This window comes from Melospiza melodia, chromosome 3 (genome assembly GCF_035770615.1).
Source record: "Melospiza melodia melodia isolate bMelMel2 chromosome 3, bMelMel2.pri, whole genome shotgun sequence".
Taxonomy (NCBI): domain Eukaryota; kingdom Metazoa; phylum Chordata; class Aves; order Passeriformes; family Passerellidae; genus Melospiza; species Melospiza melodia.
The window spans coordinates 136,783,869-136,807,353 of record NC_086196.1 but is presented as its reverse complement, the minus strand read 5'-3'; the positions used below and the strand labels follow the sequence as shown (position 1 = coordinate 136,807,353).

The window sequence follows — 23,485 nt, the reverse complement described above, 5'->3', positions numbered from 1 at the left end:
AATTTGATTTCCAAATTTCTTAACAAGTGGAAGATAGGTGGGACAGCATTTCCTCAGGACCTTAAGCTTCTGATGGTCTTTTAATTAAAAAACAAGAAAAAAAAAAAAAACTACAAGGAATGTTTATTTCAACCCTGCTTGCAAATCCCAAATTGCTAGCACCTCTCACCAGGAATGACCTTCCTCATCTCGAAAAAGCCCTTTGGAATTCACAATGTGTTCATATATATTAAAACATATATACTGCTGCAGTAACATGGCATGTATGCTCACCTATATTTCCATGGGACTGGGGATATAGACTCAGACATACATGTTGATTAATCCCTTTAATCCTGAAAATTCATAGGTACCCTCTTCACTTCAGGCTTAATATATAGTAGGAAGAATTCTCTCTCTTCCTGCTGTTTTACTCTCACTGCCAAAGTGGGTCATACCAAAACAACAGGGTGCAAGTACAGCCAGGTGGTTTCCCTGTTAAACAGAACAATTTCAGGAGAATTAAAGGGTGATTTATCAATAATGTGAACTTCTTGTCTTTTTTTTTTAATATATATATATATATTATAATGCCCTCAACACCTTATAGGCTATATCCTATTTAATTCCACGAGGTGGGCGACAATGAGCTTTGAAAGCAGTCTGCACCTACATCTTTTTGCTCTACCAGATACACATGAGACTTTAATTGCTTTCAAAACCACACTTGCCCTCTCTCAGCCCTCTCAGTCCATCCCTGTTCAAGACACAGATGTGTGGTGCTTTTTAGGACAAAGAGGGAATATCAGTTTGTTGGCCAGCATTTGGTTGGGTCAAACAAAGCAGTTAGCATAGCACCGAAGGAGTTACATTGCTGTTTTTTTTTCCCAACATCAATCTTTTTTTTTTTTTAATTTTTTTTTGAACAGAAGAAGTAAAAAGAACCCAGATGCACCAAGCTGAGTGCTTAAAACAGGGCAAAGAAACAGCTGGGGAGAAGGATGGGGAAGAAGCAGACCCAAAGCCAATGCGGATGAGCGACAGCCCATCTGCAGGAGTGGGGCTTCTAAATTTGCTCTGCCCCAACAAGAAGATGTGCAGCTGCCTGGAAATTCAGGTGGAAGAGCCTGGCCCCTGTAGCCAGAAGATTTTGAACTCCCTCCTCATGGTGGATACAGGGAAGGGACAGGGAAGGTACGTGGCAGACCAAGCCAGAGCTTCTTTCTTGCTTCATGCAAGGCAAGTCTTGGGCTAGAGAAGACAATGGCCACTGAAACACCTCCCAGTGATCCCAAACAGACCAGACTCCACAGTCCTTACTCAGGACAGAAAAGGAGACCCAACAACAAAACCCAGAAGTTTTGCCTGAGTAAGGAGTGCGTGAGCAGACTTCACAAAGCTTCTCCAAAAGGGAGCAGAGAATCCTGCCTGGCATTGCATTCCCACAAGAGACATCATACAATGGTCAGGACACTTAGACAATAAAAAGACAAAAAAATTCCTGCACCCCAGACTTTCTATCACACGTTTTTCCCTTCTGAATCATCTGACCAGTGGTGACATTTGGAGCAATGAACTGGATCCCTTCCCTTGTTCTAAAGAAAGTTATCCTGGCTTTCACCCACGTGGCTTGGGGCTCAACCAGGGATGAATCCACCTCGATGGACACGGAACCAACAGCCAAAACTCCCACAGGTGGCAGGGGCAGTTTTGCCTGCAGGAGGACGGTGAAGGCAGCCTGGTCTGGTCTCTCTAGGTGTGGCACAGGTTTTTTCTCCAGGAAAGCAGGGACTTCAGGAAGAGTTGCACGGGAGCAGCGTTGGGTCTATTTTATCCTTTCACATCCCACCTTCGCCCTTTGCGTAAGGAAACAGTTCAAAAACCAAAAAAAAACCAACAAAGCTACTGTACAACCAAGTAAACTGCAATTATTGTGCTGTCTTAGGCAGTCAAGAAACTCAAAAGGCAAAAACAGAAAGAAAAAAAAGATATTTTTTCACTCGTTTATCAGTTGAGACACTAGTTTTCCCATGCCTACAAGAGTCCTCAGCAATACCAGCCTCCCAAATAAGGTCCAGGCTATTCCAAAACAGCGTGAGCAAATTTTTCACTGTATTCAGATGGAAGCTGATGACTGAAAGATTAGTGCACATTTAACCGTGGCTGATGAGAGCAACTTTTAAAGAAATTCAAGTATTCGTCAGTAATCTGTTCGGTTCAGAAATACTTTTGTCATCTTTAGTTTCAAGTTTTCAGAAACAGCAAGGAAAAGGGAAAGGTCACCTGTTGTGTAAGAAAATAATATTGCAAATAGTGCTGTTACATTTGACCAGGAAAGCAAGGCTGTTCAGTTGGCGCACAACAATTTTCTCCGTTCCTTGCTTTTGGGGAGAGAAAAGACTTCAAATCACTTTCTCAAGGCATGCACCAGCAGGTTTTCCTTCTGCATGTTGTAACCCACCCCTTCACTGCTCATCCCCCACAACAGCACAAACCCAGCAAGAATGAAATTTTCACGGCGCGCTTCCAGCACCTCTCACACGCGTTAACTTAAGCCTCACAACACCCCTGTGAGGTAGGTAAATATTATTATACCCATGTACAGATGGGTAAACTGTAGGCACAGAAAGGTTAAATCACTTGCCCAAGGTTACACAGCAACTTCGTGGCAGAGCTGGGGTCGAAACCCAGGAGTACTGTCACCCAAAAATCTGCAATGACTTTTAGACCGTGGCCACTTTCTACGCTCTCTGTAAGAGACCATCTGACAAACACAGCATTGCACAAATCCAATTAACTCCGCGGATTACAAAGTGCCTGGCTTTCAAACAGTTGCCTTGCTGCATGTGTCCCAAAGGAATGGGGAGGGCACAGGAAGGTTTCTTCTCTCAAATATTCTTTTTTTTTTTCAGTTTGCAGGGCTTGGTTTTGGTTTGGTTTTTAATATAGGACTGGAAAAGGTATCCACATTGTTTTATCAACAACATCACTTTCCAATTGGGTTCTGTGCATGTCTGAATATACATTGAGGTCCAGATGGTTTATGCAGATTTATTTTAATAGTCACCAGTTGCCTCCCTCCTCATCAGCGAAGAGCCAATGGAACATATGCAGCGATCTGTCATCTCATTTTCCCATTTTTCTCATTATCCCACTGTCTGAGCTTCAAGTAAGGAACAAGGGTTGAACACAGGCAATACCCAGCACAGCAGGAAAGCTCCTCCCTTTCTTCACATCACACCTCGACAGGAGTCATCACACCATTATTCCCAAGTTCAAACACAACAGAACAATGAAGCGATTCTGAACGTGCTCATGGAGAATTAAGTGGATTGCAACAATCTCTAGCGGTACCCAAAGGTCTGGAAATGCGTTCTGCACACAGTGAAAGGTTTGCCCACGTCTATTTGGGATAGCCTCAAATCTCCTTGTTCAAACCAGGCTGAGATCCTCTGCACCAGAATACACCTGAGCTCCAAGGAAAAATAAAACCAGCAATCATAACCCTGGGAAAGCACCATTCCCAAAGCCCCCAGGGCTTGAGACAACTGCCGAAAGAACAGCATGCAAGCTCCAGCAAGCAAAGGGTACACAACGGAGTTCACATCATCCCTACCATCCTACATCAGCCACCTCAGCTTCTGTGGGGATTGGCATAGATCTTAATTTGTCATGGTTATTCGGATTTTTTGTTTTCTGGTGGGTTTTCTTTTGCAGGACCACATTTGATCTGAGCAGAACCCAGAGAAAAGCAAACCCAGTAAAAGAAGGAAAAATCCTAGGAAAGCCTGTCTCCACAAATTTCCACCGACTCCGTCAGCTTCCAAATTGTCTCCTGCCCAAGCTGCCCAGCAAGCAGGCACTAAAAGGTTTTGCAAATGCACAGTAGTAAGTTTTCCTTTTCAAAGCACCTCTGAGCTTCAATGAAATCATGCTGGACTAACCTCAGACCACATTTTCTTCGGGAGGTTTAGTCATGCTGCAGGTGTGCAGGTGACAGGTGTGACATGCAGGGCCAGGGGTGGGATAAATTGTGAAGTGAATCTTGTGTGTACAAAAATATATCTATAGAGCACGGAGTGATTGCACTCTGAAAGTCAATAGTGATGGTCCTCACGTGAGCCAGGTTTTAGCAGACAATTCACTAAAGCTTGGAATTAATTTTGCCATTTCATCCAGTCAGCTTGAAATAAAAATACATGCAAATGACTGCTGACTTTTGGCAGATGCACAAAAGGACAGGGTGAAGCAGAGAAGTAGCTCCACTGAAAATATATATATTTACACTTGAAATGGGTGTCTCACTTGCACTTTGGACTGGTAAATATTCACCATTGGCTTCTCTTCTACAATTCAGGTTGGATTAGCTGCAGATGAAAAATGCCTCGTGTGGGTGGCAAAGCATGACAAGGGCATGGGCAGGGACCTTGTAATTTCTGTGTTTCCACTGTTGATTTGCTCTGGTCTGAATGATTCCTGTCTCTGAATTAGCTGCCTATGGATGTGTAACACTATCACAGTAAACATGCCATCCATCTGACATGGATGGAGGGATGGATGGGTTGACATCCGAACCATAAAAGTGATGCAGTTTGCAAAACAACCTCAGCAAAAGGAACAAAGTGAACTGAAAAATAACTTGTCCATTGAATCAGGCAGAAAACAGAAAAATGCCAGATCAGAGCTGACATTCTCCACCACCTTCTGCATCCTGGTCTGTGGCATGGAGTTACGTCTTTGTCAGGAAATTAAGCACTTCCAGGATCCATTCTGGCCACGAAGTCAACTGAGTAGTGCTGGCCCCATCCTGATGCCGAAAATCTTCCACCCCTAATACAGAGCAGCTGCATCCAAACTGCTGACTGGGGACGGTCTCTGGCCAGTGCCAAAGCCTGGGCAAGCTGTGCCTGAGCCCAGGACTCCTTGGAGTGGATCAAAACCATGCCAGGGGAGGTTTGAGCAATAACAGTCGAGATGGTGGAGCCCTCGTGCCTTGGCATTGCCCTGGCATGGCACAGTTGGCTGGTTTAGATGATCCCAGGGTGAATCCAGCACCACAAATGTGCCAGAGAACTTGCCCACCGGTCTTGTGAATAGATGCAGGCTCAACCCTCTCCATGGCAGTTTGAAAAGCTCCTCACGCAGTATCTTCTGGCCAGAAGGTGGAATATGGTATAAAAAAGGTACCAGGGAAAAGCTGAGGAGTTAAAATCAAAGTGAAACCAAAAGAAGTTGCTGACCATCCTCCAAAAGTGCACACCAAAAAATCAAAGGGCAAAAAGATAAAACAGGAGGAGAGGACGAGACTCTTAGCACTGGGATTAGTACCAATAAAGGGCTGGGGTAGTTTTCTACCCTGAGCTTTTGGCTTGGCAAAAGGCGCTGTTTGGCAACAAGATCACAGGTAATCCCAAAAGGAAATGGTCACCACCCCAAACTGTCCAGCAGGAACATGTTGGGAGTAGTGGCAGAGCACGTGCATTATGTTAAGGCTGTAATGAAGTCCTGGAAAAAGAAATAGTTCTTCAGGGAGGACACAGGCTCTCCCTGGAAATCCTTAGCTAAATGAAGATGCTGATGGATATCATTCAAAGAAAGGAGAAGCAGAGGCAGAAAGTTTATGCAAGTAGTGAAACAGTCTCAACTCGCAGTGGAGGCACCTGCCTTTGTTGTTATCCACACTACGAGCCATGAAGGAGGAGGACTTTGGAACAGGGACGTGTCAAGCCCTTGGTTAAGCTGGTTTGGTTGTGAGAAGTTAGCACTGCATTGAGAAGTAAGGACACTTCCAGAGTGTTTTGCCCCTCCACTCCTGGCGTGGGGTGGAGGCGACGGCTGTTGGTGTGGTGTTGTGGAATAAGATCCCGTTCCTGAGGGAAGGCAGGCTGGAGTTGCTCTTGAGAGGCAACACTAAAGGGTCTCCTCCTCCTGGCACCTGGTGACTGTGCCTTGGCTCGTTGTCACTGTCCTGGTGGGAAGGGTCTGGCTGTTCAATGGGGTCAGTGATCAGCACCACATTTCCAGACCTCAAGGTTGATGAGTTTGCGGAGCAGAACCTTCTTAGGGTGCTTTAGAAAACAAGAATGCCACCTCCTGGAAAAATGGTCCCCGAGGAACAACAGGGCTGTTTGCCATCCATTCCTTTCTCATGCTTTTGCCATGGAAATGCAGATGTGAGGAAGAGAGCTCTTCATGCAAGGACCAAGGGGAGCCTTTACATGGGGAATTAGATCAAGGTAAGTCTACACTAACATTAAAGGCAAGTCAAAAGAAAGTTCTGGAAGGAGAAATGCACGCCTGTAGCTGGAGAATGGGCACCTCTGTGTTTTAAGGACTCAGCAGGTGGAGACAGGGAGTTCACTTCACAAATTACCTCTTTTTATGGAGACTGCACATTGAGGGGAGAAACAGGGTGAAATGTTAGTAGAACACTTGAGAAGGAACTGGCTGTGGGGCACAGACAATGGAGAAGGGAAATGAAAGCTTTTCACAAATATATATCAGTTCATGTATATATATATATACATATAGGTCTTTATGTGCACAGCAAACAAGAGACTGGGGAGTTAGACAGGGGATGACAAGACCAAATCCCTCCCTTTGCATGAAAATGTGACCATCACATTGGTTGTAATCAGAGCCCAGAAACATCTGCCTGAAATGGAGTTTGACTGGGAATTACAGTACCACTGACAATTTGGCTTTGTATAAACTTTGCCATGTGTCTATAGTTTGGCGTGAAGGAGTCCTGCCCTCCTTGAAGGGGACAGACACCAGTTGAAAGTTTCCTTTACAAAACAAAATTAAACAACTGAAGAAACCCCAACGTTTTCTCAGAACACTGCAAAGGATCACTGATTGAAAAAAATGTTTCTCTTCAGGTATATTCAGGCGAAGAAAGCATTCAGCTTCTTTAAACTGTTATATAAAATTGGTACTAGTTTCTTTAAATACTATCATAATTAAAAAAACCAACTGATTCCTGAAATTAAAAAAAAATAATAATCATAATTAAAAAATATCCCTCCATGCTGATCTTCTCTTCAGAATAGGTCAGCATGGGAGTTTTGCACCCTAGACAGTTACAGTATTTCTGGAATAAAAAATTGCAATTACACACAGAAAATACTACAGCATTCACTTAAAAATATCTCATTTTGTTGTTGTTGTTTTTCCCCTCCCAAGTAGAGGGATGGTGGGATTGAAAAGATGCCCTGAAACGGGAATATTCTTTTAAAGGAGCAATACTCTCGAAACGGAAAAGGGTGTTGGATAGACGCAAACCCGGTGATTTAACTCAAAAAAAACCCAAAAAACCCAAGATGTTCCAGCACAGAAACAGAATCCGAGAGAGATGAGAATGTTCAGACACCGAGCGGGTTATTTGGAAATGTCAAGACAACCCCACAGCTTTGCCAGCATCGGAGGTGGCAGCATCTCCTGGCGGTGGAAGGCTAAGCTAAACCACGGCGCTCTCGCTACGCTCTTGGGTTTCCTCTGGTTGTTGTTTCTCGCCATGTACTTACAGTAGAGGGTGACACGAGACAGTTTTTATCAGCAGTTCCCCACACGTAACCGAGTCGAAGAATTTTTCTCAGCTAAATCACAACAACAACATCAACAGAAATAACAAAGCACCAAATTCATCTCGAGACGTGAGTCAGTTTTACAGGTTATTACCGTTTGAAGAAGTTTTGTTGGTTGTTTTGTTGTTGTTTGTTTTTTGTGTTTTTTTGTGTTTTTTTTAATCCCGACTTTTCATGTTTTGTTTTCCTTAAAAACAAAACAGAAACAAAACAGAAAATCAAAACCCAAAAATCCCCAAAATGGAACAAAGGATGCTTTACAATCACTTTAAGGCTCGCACTGAATGAGACATGACAGGTCTTACACGAGATTACAAATAATACATGTATGCCTTTCACAGCCTTAAAATGATACAGTAGGTCAAATTATTTTGCCAGTCACTGATCAAGTATTGTGCCTTTAAATTGACTCGCTTTTTGCTACCATGCTGAGTTTTATTATTACTGAAATAATTATTAGATATGTGGAAATGTACTTTCAGATCATGTTTTTTTGGTTTATAATTTTGATAATTTTCACATTTTCCAGAAATCAAGGAGTCAGGCCTTATTCTGGGCTCAGACTCTTGGTATTTGCTCCACTGGAGACAGTGGGGCTTAAGCACGAGCAGTTGTTGGGGTATTTTCACTCTGATCTGGTAGAATCCCACCTTTGTACAGGGTCCATTTCCACGAGGAAAACGGTCCCAGGGTGGGGTTGCCTTTATAACACGACTCGGTCAAGGCTTGGCCCAATGGTGTTATAAATTCCTTGACAAATTATCTTACAGACCTGATTTTGTCTTTCAGCTGTTGGAAAAATCAAACTCCACTGGGGTTGTCTTGGCTTTGCTTTCTTATCTTTTCTTTCTTATCTTTAGACATTTGGAGGATTTTTTTCTGCTAAATCCAATATGAGCAACAGGACTTTTTTTTTTTTTAATACATTTCTCTCTTTTTGTTGTTGTTAATTTTTTTTTCTTTTTTAATTTAAAGGTTTGCATTTCAGTTGGATGGTTGGTTTTTCTTTTGTTTTTTTCCTGGCATATAATCATCAAAGAGTTTTGCATGAGAAAGGTGACAGTACTTAATGAAACTCAGCACCTAAGGGCATAAGGCAGTTGTAGGTTTGTTTGTTTGTTTTTTTTTTTTTTTATTTTTCAATCAGCACCAATCCCATAAATAATGTTCTACACTTGGTGTACGGTATAAAACTGATGTGGAGATGCCTCCTTCTCCACCTGTGAATCCTAGGTGTGGAAGTTGAAATACTGTTTCTTGTGTGTAAAAAACAAAAGAAAAGTTTTTCTTTTTGTTTTTACTTACAAAACATAGAGAATATCTTTTTTTTTTATACATACAGCAACCAGAAAGAAAGCTTATCTGAAGGTTTGTGTTTGTTTCATGATCTGTGTTTACCGTAAACAAAAATAAGGTCCCCTCTTTTACTTTTGCTTTAAGGAGCTTTAAAGTGAAGATTCATATTGTAGCAACTCATATAAGAGAGGTCCATCTCTATACCTAATACCTACAGCTGTGGGGGTGACATATTGGAGGATGTTGATAGTTCTTCTTAACCTCCTGTCTACAAAATGAGCATCCCAGGCAGGATATCTTTTTCTTGGGATGTCAATCTTAATGAGAGGCCCCTCGGGGGGGTAGGGTCGCCCAGATGGAGTAGATGGTACCATTGCTCTCACCTGGAAAACGGGCAAGCAAGTGTCAGCTGTGAGTTCCTCCTGTTGCTCCGTGACCGCTCTGGTGGGCGTAGCCTGGGCCCCCCGGTACCCAGGGGTTTGGGGCGCCATGGGCTCAACATCGGGGGGCAAAGGAATGCCCCAGAGCAGCTCGGCGCAACAGGAGCTGGCAAAGATCTTAGCTCTTGGCCCCATGGGATGCAGCACACCATAATATAACAGCATCAAAGCTATCCCAGCAGCAAAGCTAAGAAAGACACAACACAGTGCTGGCACGGCATAGGAGTCAGTGGTGTCAGGATCTCTGTAAAAATACCAAAGGAGCGTCAAGGCAGCGTTCTCCGTCAGGACCACCGTGTAATACGCAAACATTCGGTATCGAGTCCGCCCTTCCTTGACATTAAACCAGCAGAAAATGTACACAATCCCTACCACCATGTTGAAGAGGATCTCCTCCCACTTAGACATGCAGAAATCTGTCCCACCATGGATGATCCAGAAAGCCATGGCACACCAATGGACCACTACAAAGATCCCGAAGTAGAGCTGGAAGATGGAAGCAAAGAGAGCAAAAGAAATAACTCGGGATGAGATGGTGAAGAGGCGCCAGAAGAGATGGATGAGGGCCCCTCTGTAGCTCATACTCTTCTTGTCGTCCCTAGAGTCCCGAAGAAGCTTGTGATAGGAGGCTAGCACCCAAGCCAGGGACATCAGGGAGGCCACAGAGGACACACCTGCCGGAAGACACACAGATCCACTGAGTTAGACAGGAGCTTTGGTGGAAAACATCATCTGCTCACTAAATTATTGCATCTGGGGCAGGCTCTGGAGCCTGAAGGTTCAACTCACGTCAGGTTGTCCTTACAGTCTGGAGGAGAGAAATACAGAGATATCAGTGCGGGAATTGGAAATGGTATCCAGGAGTTCTATGACTCCTTGTCCTTATCTTCCTGAGCCACTGGATTGCCATCCCACCCTGGTAGTTCCAGTAGGGAACAGCCTCTGTGCTCATCCTGACTGGATCCACACTTGAGAGTTTGAAATCCAGATCCCATCTAAATGCTGAAGCCCAAGAGTGAAAGTTACTTTCTTGGAGAGCAGAATCTCTCTTGGAATGCACCACGGCAAGAGCAGGACACCTGTATTCCCTGCAACTGCTTGGGTTCTTTTTTATTCTAAAATACTTTTATTTAGGCAACATTCCCATTGATCTGCCTTACTCAGGGATCCCCATTTGCATTTGCCTTTCAGAAAAACAAGGTTTTTGTCCCATGTAGATAAATCCAGGGAGCATCAAGACTCATCAATACCCTTGAAAGAGTCCCAAAACAAAGGATCTGATCTCTCCAGCAAATCCCTGCCTTGTTTCTGGGATGGACCCAAGACCTCTACTGGAGGTAGCTCTTCTCCAGTCTCGCCTCTTGCCTGGAGCACAAATCCAAGTGACAGTCATGTCAGGGAGGGCACAGCCTGCACTGGGGTCACCTTCAGCTCCCAACACATCCAGCTGCACCCTGACATGGGGCAGAACACCCCATGATATTCCAAAGGGACCTGGTCTTATTCTCCACCCCAACACTTACACAATTTATTTCCTCCAGAAGATAAAACAGTGGCCCCACCACACTTGAGAGGCTTTTAGGAATACAATTCCATTGATTATCACAAGGGTAGGTTGAATAACTCATGAAGCAAAGCATCACATTAAAAAATTAATTGAGAGATTCCTGGGAAAAGACAGAGCTGCTGGCATCTTATTCCTTTGCCCACACTGCTGCTCACTGGACAACTGTTCTGCAGGTGTGGAAACAGATGATGAACGAAAATCCATATTTGGGAAGCTCAGAAATTTGGTAGCTGTGGTTGGATTGGGCCTTAGCCAAAGATTTATCTGGGAACATCACTTTTAAAGTCCAAGGGAAAAACTGTTAATGGTTCCCAGCAGAACAGTGAGAAATGCCCCTCCATTTCTGATGTGTGAATGGGTGGTAGATCCAGATCCTATTTGGCTTTTACTTCTCTAAGAAAATCAAAGGAACATCTTGCTGCAGCTGCTCAGAGTTAAAAAGGTAAAATGCCTGAAAAACCTCAATTTCTTCATCTCCTGTTTCCTTTTTTTTCTGCTCACAGGGGCCTTGCTTCCATGGGAATGCAAATAAGGTCCACTGACTCCTCAGACCTCACTCTGTAGAATTTATCTTGGTTTTGAGGAGCCCACCCCACAGTGTGGCAGGGTTAGATTTCCCTCCTTCCAATCTATCTGTGTCTGGAGGAGAGATGGTGGAGAAGAAGGCCAGGAAGAATGGCAGACTCCAACTCTGCCCTCACTGGAATTCTCACAGCCTGCAAAGTCCACCAAAACTACACTTTTTCATCAGCTCTCAGGTTTCCCTCTGAATCCCTTGTCTTTGGGCTCAAATCGACATTTGAATTTCAGACTGAACTTTAAAAATCAGCAAACAGCAAAGCTGTGAGAGCAGTGGCCTTATCCAAGAAGGAAGCTTTGAGCCACCAGCTTTAAGAAAATCACTACTTCCTGCAAGTTCTAAGTCCTCACTAAGAAACAGTTGCACACAGGACTTGGGGATTCCAGCCACAGATTCACAGAATGGTTGGAGTTGGAGGGAAGCCCTGGAGATCATCCAATCACTCTGCCAAGGTAGGATCACCTGGAGCAGGTGGCACAGGAACACATCCAGGTGGGTTTGGAATGTCTCCAGAGAGGGAATTCTTTACTCTCCCTGGGCAGCTGTTCAGTGCTCTGCCACCCTCAGTGTAAAGAAGTTCTTTCTCACATTGAGGTGGAACTTCTTGTGGGTTATTTTATGGCCACTGCTCCTCATCCTGTGACTGGGCACCTCCTGCAAAGAGTCTGGCAACATCCTCTGGCACCCCTTGTAGGTATTTATATGGATTATTGAGATTCCCTCTCAGTCTTCTCCAGACTGAAGAGGCCCAGCTCCCTCAGTCTCTCCCCATAATGGATGAAAACTCTTAAATATGAACAGCCTCATACTCAAGCAGATGTAGATTAGATTCATTTTTAACCTACAAGATGAGTTACATTATTGGTAGACTTTATTAACAGTTTTGGAAGGATGAGTCATGCCACAAAGTTTTGTTATGTGTATAAGTACTGTTTGTTGCTTTACCTCTTGGCTATTCAGTTTAAAAACTTTCCATGATAAGCAGAGAAAAAATATGTCACTTATTGCCTTATTTTAGTGCTGTTTTACTAGAAACTTGTACAGCATTAGCTGTACCTGTACAGCGAAACTCAAGCAACACCAACCCACAGGAGACAGATGTGTCAGCCTGGATTAAAAATGTTTCTATTGGGCTCATTTATTCCAGAAAAGAGAGAGGAATAAAATACACCCAAAACAATCCCCCAGTTTGCACATAAAGGCTTTACCTAATGTTTTCAGGGCAGAACCCTCCACTAATCACAGCCCTTGCTGTAAATTGCTCAGAGTGCGTGCGTTGAGTCACTCGCACGGCACCCGGGCTGCTGACAATCATCTGAACGTCTCCTCCAGCCAGCAGAGAGAGGCAGACACCCCCAGAAAGTGATTCAGCCTGTCCTGACACCCGTGTGTGGGACAGGGAGGGGTTGACTCATGCTCCCAAGGTGTCTGACTCCATCCCTTGCCAGGGGACGTGCGAGCACCAGCAGTCAGGCGGGATGAGCCCCCCCCCGTACAGAACAGCTCATTGTCTCTTCATCTGCACCGAGATCTGAGGGAGGCAATGAAGGACCTTTGGGCAGTTTGGCATATTTTTGCTGTTGTTTAAAAGTTCACAAGCCTTGTGTTGAATGTGAATTTGGGCACCCTGGTGATGAGCAGGATCTGGACCTGGGTGTGAGGGGGGAGATCTGTAGGTGGACGTCAGCAGTAACTATGGAGTAGTGTTAAGACTTTTACATCACTCTTACTTACTGCCACAGAAACTATTCCCTAGCTCTTTCATACAGACCTAAATGACACAGCACTTTTGTCATCTTGACCACAAGTTTCCCATTCTCAACTTTCCCTGTGACTTCTAGCCTGTGACATCTTCATGCAGTTTACAGTTCTCACAGACGGTGAGATAAACAATCCCTGTTTTTCCTCTCAACTTCTCCAGACTTTATCTCTAAGCAACTTTAGACATCTCTTCAATTATAACTAAAACAAACAGTCCTGAAAAGTTGGATCACATGAGCAATCATTTTTTATTTTGATTCTGACTCTTGCACGTGGTAACTGATGCACCTTGGTGGAGCATGAGTAGGTTTCAACTCCCTTCCAATGTTTGTTTATCAAAGGGATGAGGTTGGGTAAACACTGAAGTCACTTTGAAAAAAGCCCACTCCCACTCTTCCCACTCTGTTCCCAGCCTTGGGAGTGGAACATCCCCACCATGCACAGCCACATCTCTGCAGGCATTCTCAAGTCAGGTGCAAATCAGCTCCTGTGGGGCTGGAAGCTCTAGGATCTGTATCCCACCTGCCCACAATGAGGCAGACTGGCACAGACTGGGGTTCTCTTCAAACCTCTCTGCCCTAGGAAGCCATGAGTGACACACAGACCAAAGTCAGCACCATCAAGGAGTCAAGTCCCTGTGTCTTGAATGACACAGCACAAGAAATAATCCCCCAGATTCCTTTAGGGATGAACCCTGAAGTCCTGGCAGTGAGACATCTGCTCACCTACATTCAGCATGAGGAGGCAGAGCTCCACAATGTCCTTTTTGACAGATGAAGCACCAAGATTTGAAGGATTTACCCAAGATCTCATATAAAATCCAAGCTAAAGCAGGGAGTAGTTCTCCTTCACATCACAGTGAGCTTGACAAGACATTTCAGACAGGATTCAGCTCCTACTGTAGAGACTCCCCCCAGGGTGTCCTTGGTTAAATGATGTCTGTTTGCTCAAAGGAGGATCAAAGCTTAGTGAAACCATCACAGGTGGGAATCCAACAATGTTTGAGATGCTTTAGGATATTCCAGACCACCATGTGGAGCTGGCAGATGTGACAAACTTGCATGCAGAGGACAAGAACATTTCTGAACTGGGAGCTGGGGTGAAGGAAGGCACTCAAGGCATTTCAAATGACACCAGCTGAGACTCAAAAAAATTCTGCCATTCTCAGGGGAGCTCATGATCCCTCTTCAATGATAAACACATGTGCAACAGGAAATGGCACAGAGAGATGAGAAAGCAGTGGGAAATAAGGCAGGTGTATAAAAGTTAAATTTCTGAGAATGTCAGGCCAAGGAATGGATTCTCTGAGAAAGGGAAACAAGAGCTATTGCTTTGGATCATGAAAGCCTGGTGGACTTGAGTACAATGCAGACAGTGATCTGATACCAGAGGAGAAGAGCCTGAGTTCAAGGGAAACTGCAGAAGCTCACAGGAACACTCTGAATTTCATCCTGGTTTGGTTTTCCTCCTCTGGTTCCTACCCATAGTCCAGAAAAAGAAAAGGTCATCTCAGATTTGTAAAAAAGGCTCTTTAGGAAAAAAAACCCCAATCCATCCACATGAAAGAATCAAAGCAATGACTCCCCTGAAATTGCCATTGTTGCTTTTAAAGCCTGGGAACAAAAACAGTGCAGGGAAAGCCATCCCTGTCTATCTGGCCTATTCCTGCTATGCAGGGTTTTACAACCACTCTAATGAAAAAAAATCACACACACACACACAAATGAATATTTAAAATGAACAATACACCCATTCTGGCCTTACTCAGTGCTGTCCAGCTGAGGAGAGAGGATTTTCACTAGGGGTAGGTACAGTTTTCATCACAAATCCAGCTGCAGGTCATTGGCTGCCCATAATTTTGATGCAGTTGCTGTAGCACATTCCCATAGCATTTCCTGTGGTGCCTGCCCCTTTAACGTTGAAAATGATGCCTGAACAGTGCTCTATTTCTTTTTTGACATTAATTCTCCTTAAGACTCCACTAAAACAAAATGGGAAGATACCAACATTTCTCCCGGGTGAGCGGGATGGCAAATATTGAGCGTGACACGAAACCTTCCCTCAGCCCCTGTGCAGAGGCAGCTCTTGCTTAATGCCAAGTGCCACATTTCAGTTCATCCCCATCCCTCCATGGCTGCTCAGGCCCCTGTGCTGTGAACCCTGTTATCCTGTTTTCCCCTTTGGGTGGCACATTCCTCCCTGAAGCTCAGTAGGAGACGAGGAGCAGGCTTTCATTTTGCTGCACACGGAGTGAAAATGCATTTATACACAAAAGAGATCAAGGCAGATCCTGCTTTTGTAACAACAGGGCCTGAAAGTCACTCTCCCTCATTTTCTAATCTGATTTAATTTGTTTGTGTCAGAGTAAAAGGGGTCAGAATCAGACCCCAGGTCTGATTTTCATTGTTTCCTGATGGATTTTGATGCTTGATCTTTCTTAATTCTTTCCCATCTGAGGAGGGAATGACTTTTGTCTTTTCTCCTTTATTTTCCCTCTTTATTTGTCTCCTTAAACATGGACAAATAAGGAACATTACTAACATATAAATAATAAAGGTCTGCACAGACTATTTTGCCTTTCGTTTTCCTCGCTGGATTTCAGGACACTTCCTTAAACAGTTCCTCCAGTGTGCCACCAGTCCAGTATGGCAGATGGGAACTGTTCCATCTATTGTGAACATGATGCAAAAATCTGACCCAGGAATGGCCTCCTCCCATTTATGAGACACCTCTACTAAGAGCTGGAATTACCAGGGATGAAAATCCAGATCTTTACACTGGGGAGACTGGGAAGAAATACCACACTAGTGTCCTGCCCTTTGCTCTTTTCTCATGGAAAATATTTTGGTTTCATCTGGTGAGGGGTGAATTCACATCCTCAGCACCTGCTCCCTTGCCATGGAGGTCCTCTGGGACCTTCCTCCAAGGGGTATCACATCCCCATTCTCCAGGACCCAGCTCACCTGGACACAGCATCACCATTCCATGAGAAATAGAAAACTGCTGATGACTGGGAAAGGCAGGATGCAAAGGTAACTCCTTTCAGGGACAGATTTCCAAGTAGGTCTGGATAACAAGAAAGCCTCCTACCACCAAATCCCACTGGAATGCCACACAAGGCTTGTGCTGGGTTTCTGTAAGGACAGCCCATGTCCAAGCTGGCACAAGGAGAGCTCTTGCACATTAGACCAGAGGCACATCCATGTTCCCAAACCTTTCTCTGTGAGAAAATCCATGCCAAGGCACCTCCACAAAAGCTCACTCACATGGAAGTTGCCCTCCTGCCCCTCAACAGTTAAAGTCTGGCTCATGTCCTGAAATGCTGCTTCCTTTTGCTAAATTAAGATGTCCTTGGTGACCCCAGAAAAGCCGAATCCCTCCTTAGTTCCTCCCCCAGCCCACGCCTCAGCACTGCCTTGAGGAAGCATCCATGGGGTCACCAGGGATTGTGTTTCCAAAGGCCTTGCTTTCCTTGCCCTTTCATCCTGCTGCCTCTCAGCTGTCCCCAGTGCCCCTTTTCCCTGCTGCAGGAAGGGGTGTCCAGCCACACTCATCTGATCTGGGCTCTCATTATCTCGGCTGCTTCTGTCGTGTCTCCTCCTATTCATGTTCTCTGTGAACTCGGGCACTCCAAACCAGCTCCAACCCTGCAGCCATCGAGGCTTGGATCTCCTCCTGGATGCAAGCCAGAGACTGATCCTGCTGTGGGAGGCACGAGCACCCCAGGCCAAGCAGAGATGGGATAATCCACCCTCTGTTTGGGATTGTCCTCAAATAACCTCAGTGAAGTGTCAATCTGCTGTTCAAAATGTTGGCCCACCACATCAGGATTGGCAAAGCTTCCCCACTGTTCTAAAACCTTCTGTTTGAAGATGCCCTGTCCATCATGTGCCTCAGTGTTTATTTCACGCCAGGAATGCTGTCTGAGACATGGGATGAGCTGTCTGGAAATGCCTCTGTCTCCCTATTGACTCTTCCTGGTGAATCATGGAATGGTTTGAGAGGGAAGGGTCCTTAAAGCTCATCTCATTCCAACCCCCTGCCATGGGTACAGACACCTTTCACTCTCCCAGGTGGCTCAGCCTGGCCCTGAACACTTCCAGGGATGGGGTTCAAACTGAAATAATCAAAGAAGAACATGGTAAGATGAATAGTAGATAACAGAGGTTTTACATCCACCAGCTCCCCACAAGAGCTCATGGAGGAACACTGAGTCTCAACGAGGTGAAGAGAGGAGAAAAGAGGATTGCTGAGACCTCTTCCTGGCTCCAGGATGAGCAGAACAGCCCACAGTGGCTCCTGCAGAGCAGAAGCTGACAGACCTGACATGATCTGGGCACATTCAAGTAACACAACACAATGATTTTACACCACTCAAGGCGAAGCAGGCAAAACCAGCCCCCAACACCCTCCTGATGTGAGAAAGGTGCCATGGTCAGCCAGAGGACGTCCTAGAACAGCCAGACAGAGTTACCAACATCCTCAAGGGGTAGGAGAAAGATAACATCCCTCTGTTACATCACTGAGAAGAAGGCTGGTCTCCAACAGGCCTGTGTGTACACAGCCCTCAGCAGCATGAAAATTCACTTTTTGCTTTCCATGACAGCCTTGCCCCTTTCCCAGGATGCTGATTGCAAGTATCTCAGGTTTTACCTATCTATGTAGGGAAAGAAGCTGCTGACACCTTTTCCAGAGCTGGAACATTTCTGGCTGGGGGATCAGGGGGAAATCTCAGTCCCTGTATAAGCAGAGGTCCACAAACAAGCCTCAACTCACTTGGCTAACTGGGGTCTTTGATCCTGTGTGGTGAATTGTCACCACAGATTGGCTCATAAAAACCAGCAGAGAGGAGAAGGACACATGGGAAGAGAACCTGGTGGTGGTATCTGAACCCCAAATGAGAAACAGGATTATTTGTAGACCCTGAGCCCAGCTGGCAGAATCTGCCATGCCCATCCTGTTAAAATCCCTCAGGAGTTGTATCCAACCTGCCAATGGGAATGGTTCCTGGACTATTTGAATTTGTTTTCTCATGCCTGGGAAAGCTTTGGGAAAGGGCTGGCAGGCAAAACACTACCAGAGACCAATTTAGCACAAACACCTGAGTGCCAGTGCTTGGGCTCCAACACTGTTTGTGTTACAGGTATAGAGAAATCTGATCACAGTCCTCTGTTTATCACAACCATGGTCGTATAATCCTTTTCATAATGTTAAAAATAATGTGGAAGACCTTTGGCTCAACTCCTCAATGCCTGGAGATAAAGCTTCTCATATTATCAGATTTTCCAGGCTGGGCAGAGTAAATTAGTCCAGGTGGCTGCTGTGTCTGGACAGCTCTGGGGAGCCCAGGCATGGAAGGCAGAGCTTAGGTAAAGGGTAATACAGATGTGGGGACAGCTTTCTGCCAGAAAAATGTTATTTTAGCAGGACAGGGTAATCCTTCCAGGAATCTGGTGTCAGCTATGCTCCCAAAATTATGCCTGAGGAACATGTCAGTGTGAGTCCATTGCTAGAGACAAATCCTGCCTTCTGCAGAGCAGCCTCTTCTGCAACAGCTCCACCAGAGTCTCTGATGGGACTCTAATGGTAGAGTTCAAGGAAATGACAACACACAAACTCACTTTTTAGGGGGAACAATGCATGGCATATGTCTAAGAAATCCATTCAGGAATTTGGAGTGAGTTTGGTGATTTGGCTCAGTCCTAAAGAAGCTGGAGGCAATCAGGGAGCAGAGAGACACACACAGTCTTACTTTTGGAGTTCTGTTGGTGTGGCATAAATGATATAAAAGTATTTATAACACAACACTATTTATTTTGAAATGGCTCTTCCGTTTTGAAACTTCCCCTAAATATTAAGAAAATGAAATTGAAAGGATTTACTGTTTTTCTTTCAGCAAAAGCAGATTGTTTTTTCTCACTGAAAGAACCCCCACTTCATCAGATGCTCCTTTGAGGGTGTTCATGAAGAACAGTTCTTTCCTTTGTGATTTTTAAAATCAGAATTTTTATTAATCCTACTGATGGTGTTTTCAGTGTTGGTGTGGGGCTGCATGGATGGTGTTTAGAAGAGCTGCTGTTGTCATAAAAATTTGGGTTGATGTGGACCAGTAACCCACATTGCAGCAGCAAGGACTCAAGTGCCAAAACCTCTCAAGGATCTTCCCACCATGCCCAAGTTCACCTTTTCCCAGTGCATCCTCCAGAGATCCTGAATCCCACAAATCCCTGAATCTCAGGTGGGCTGGGATGGCACTGCAGCTGATAGAACACTCAGAACCAACAACCATGTGCATCCTTGTCTTCTAATGAGCCACAGACACGGAGAGATGGTCTGCCCTGAGCTTGGTCTAAATCCCTCCAGGCACCAATCACCTGGGTTAATTCTGCATTAGAAATGTGCTGGGAAAGCAGCAGCCAGGATTTCCCGGGCACAGATTAGCTTGTTTGGAAATAGAGCATGAGAACTGCTCTTCGTGTCTATTTTTGTCAAAAGCTGCATGGATTGCCACTCTTTTCAGGCCGAGGTGCCCTCTGCACAGCCACCACTGTAATTATAAACACTTTTGAGTTAAATCCATGTTAATCTGAAGCCTTTAAGTGCTGTCTCAGAATGACACTGACAAAGAACACCACCTGAGCCCCTAAAAGTGAACAGCCACACATGAGAGGATGCGAAGCTCCTTGAGAGACCCCAAGAGCTTTCATTGGAAATGCTCCACCAGGATGCTCTGACAACACCTCCAGCAAGGACAGGATTTAACTCTGTGCAAACAGACCAAAAAATCCCTCTTTGTAGCGTTAGAAGGCAGGGCAGTCACAGAAACTTGGCTCAACCTGACAGGGACACAAACATCTCTAGAAACTTCCACTGCTATTTCCTGTTGAGAACTTAGTTTTTGTCCCTTTGCTAATTAAAATTGTCTTTCTAGAACAACAGGCATAAAAACCCCACCCAAACATGGTTACTTCAACAGGTAAGAATAAGATGGCAAAATCCAAGAGGGGTTATTCTTGGAGGAAAAAAAACACATTTCACATTCATCAGCTGCTTCTTTGTGAAGGGCACTTTAGTTACAACTTCTAGTGGCCAATTGTTTGCTAAGATTTTCAAGTATAGCAAATCCAGCAGAGCTGCTTCCAGTTTGAATCCTGAAAATATCAGAAGTAGCCTCCTACACTGAGATTTTTCAGATCTAATTATATTTGAACTCTACTGTTAGGAACCCTTAGAAGAGAAACACACCTAAAGGAACCACTTGCATGCACTGAAAGGGTGAAAAAAAAAAACCCAAACAAACTGTTTTGCTAAAAACAACAACACATGGCTCCATTTAGCACAAAATCTTTTCTCACCCATTTCTATGAGTAGGGATGGTTGGCATGAAACAGCAGGACTCCACAAACATGTACAATATATGTGCATTTCAACACTGCAATCTGACATCTGTTACACCCTTATCCTGTCACTCCTTTTCTTTTTATTTCTGTTTTAATTCAGATAAGGACAGCAGACATTGGGAAACATGCAAACCTGCCTACTACAAGTTGAAAGCATCCTGTAATTCTACAAGTAGGGGTTAAAATAGTATGAAAAAGAGAGGAGCAGCACCCCAGTGCTAGAAAGGAAAGCCCAAAGAGTTCCACTGTCTGCTTTGGAGACCAAACACAAGGATCTCTTTTTCCTTAGCCTAGATCTGGGGCAGCATTGCACCCTGCACCCAGAAGTCAGCAACTAAGCCAAGCCTAATTCTGTGGACTGCTGAGTACTGTCCCAGCCTTTGAAACAGGGTGGCCCAGAGTGCTTGGTGGGAATTGCTCTTGCCATCACCTGAGCCAAGCACGGGAATTGTTTGAGTTGGTGTTGGCTGCCGGGAGCTAAAAATGTGCCAGGGGCTGATAATTGAAGCAGAGGATGAACAAGATCTGGTGGCTGTGCTCATGTTCTGATGTGTTTTGGTTCATCAGCAGGGATGAAACCCAACAGACATGTCCCAGGATTGGGAAAGCAACATTTCCTGCCAGGGTTTTGTGAGGGAACTTCCTGCTGAAAACACCTCCCACAGGCTGTTCCTTGGGGATGAGACAACATCAAGGCAATGCTCCAAAGAGTCTGTGACAGCACCAAACAGGGATCCTGCAAACCTCTGGTAGGTGGCTGGGCCTGGATGCAGAGCAACTGCAAGCAATTAGGGAAATAACTTCATCCCAGCTCTGGGAATGATTTTGGCCTGATGGGAAGATGAAGGGACCCAGCTGGGATCGCACTCAGTGGCCAGAGAAAGAGGGATCCATCCAGAGGTGTGTCAGCAGTGCACACTTTGTAACCTTACAGTTTATAAACCTCTGATGTTGTGCAGGGGAGCCTTTGGTGGAAATGCCTCAGCATAATCCCAGCTGAGGGGACTGGTCTCTGGAAAAGAAGGAGCCTCTCAACATTCCTGGGGAATGCACAGGGCTGACATCTATGAGGCAAGTCTGGCAGAGTGTTCCTGTGAGGGGGAGTGACAAAGTGGCAAAAACGGCTGTGGTGCAGCTGGTGCTGTCTCACAGTGGGGTACTGAAGGCACCAGGGACACTGATCTCCAAGGATAACAGCAGGAAACTCTTTCTCCCTCTGCTTCCCACGTTTTGTATGCTCTGCAAAGACCTATGTGACAGGTAGCAGGTCACAACTTGGTGTCCAAGTTCTTCAAGGGCCTGGAGTGACAGGACAAGGGGGAATGGCTTCAGATGGAGAGAGAGAAGGTTTAGGTTGGATATTGGGAAGGAATCCTTATTGTGAGGGTGGGAGGCCCTGGCACAGGTGGTCCAGAGAAGTTTTGGATGCCCCTGGGTCCCTGGAAGTGTCCAAGGCCAGGCTGGATGGGACTTGGAGCAGCCTGGGATGGTGGGAGCTGTCTGTGCCCATGTCCTTCACACATTACGTCATGCTTATCCTGGCTTATCTCCTGGGTCTTTTTGCCTTCTGCAAATATTTTTGGGACCACAGTGTACACCAGACAAAGGCTTCTGTGCCTGGTGGCTGTCCCCCCTCAGTGACCCTCTGTGTGAAGACATGGATGTTTTGAGGGCACTGAGAGCATGTGGTTGGTCAAATGCCAGTTGGGACAAAAGTAATTTCAGGAGATTTCTACTGACTCAGTAATTTTGCTGCATGCACAGACTCAGAGCTGTCACCCCAAGCTAATAATTAAAAAACAATTAATAGCTTCTGAAGTGAGACAATTCTTTCCTTCAAAACTCAATGATTTTGAGTTGCATCAACCTGAACTGCTCCACCTCTATCAGGGGTAGAAGCACAGAGTAGTCCCTGCCCAACAGGGCATCTTTCCCATGTTTTTTTGGACATCCCAGAGCCTGTGTGGCGCCTTTTCCATGTTTTCCTACACATCCCAGGGCTTATGTGCTCCCTGTTTATCTGTGCTTTTCTAGATTCCTGACAAGAATCCCGCACTAGAGCAACCTGAAGCTAAAAAGAATTGCATTTCACTAACCAACAGCAGCTTTTTCTATGCTCTTATCCCAAACCTCCCATGAGAGGTATATCTCCAGAAAGCCTGCAGCATGGAGTCACCCAAAAAAGTCTGAATTTCCTGCCTGGAATCTGCTTGACAAGAACCCAAACTTCTCTCCATGCCTCGTTTTCCTGGCTGGCCCCCAGCTCCTGGGAACAGCATGAGCTAATGCTGTTGTAGTGCTCTGATGATGTAACCCCTTCCCAGTGATTACCACAGTCTGACAAAGCCTAAAATTGGCAGCACTGGCCCCCTGCCAGCTCTGTCCCGTGAATGGTGACTCATCTTTCCTGGCTGTGCCATGTCCTGTGTGTGACGGCAACACGTGGTACCGAACAGACGGGGTTTTATCAGCACTCCAAAAATAAGAGCCAGAGACATGGCAAGGTGGTGGACAGAGAAGCTGCAGGTGGGGATGGGTGAAGGGATGATGTCTTTCTTTGGGCTGGCTCCAAATCCTGCTGGAAAAAGAAAAAATAGCTGTCCCTGGCTCTGAAAGCTCCTGGATCCCACGGCACCGGGACAATACGGCTGATGATGGGACAAGCTGTCCCATGCCAGCGTGCCTCAGGCTTGGCCTGCTCTCAGCATGCCAGAGCAAGGCGTCCTCACTGCCACTGCCAACTGTGGAGATGGCTTTTTGATGCTGCTGGGAATTGGCCAGGCACCAGAGGCTCCTTTCCAGCAGGGCACCAAATTGCTCCCTGTCATCCGGCTTTGGTGGGAAGGAGGGGAAGGCAGGAACAGAGCCATATGCCC

At 45.4% G+C, this 23,485-nt stretch overlaps 1 protein-coding gene across 1 annotated transcript in view; it reads right to left on the bottom strand.

Annotated features, from left to right (window-relative positions):
• Positions 1 to 2,190: 2,190 nt before the first annotated feature.
• The window catches only part of XKR6 (XK related 6), a 186,549-nt gene continuing 165,254 nt past the window's right edge, over positions 2,191 to 23,485 (bottom strand). Inside the window, exon 3 of the mRNA XM_063153174.1 lies at positions 2,191 to 9,975. Within this exon, the coding sequence (XP_063009244.1) occupies positions 9,011 to 9,975 (965 nt within the window). The 3' untranslated portion in view covers positions 2,191 to 9,010. The remainder of the gene's footprint in view (positions 9,976 to 23,485) is intronic.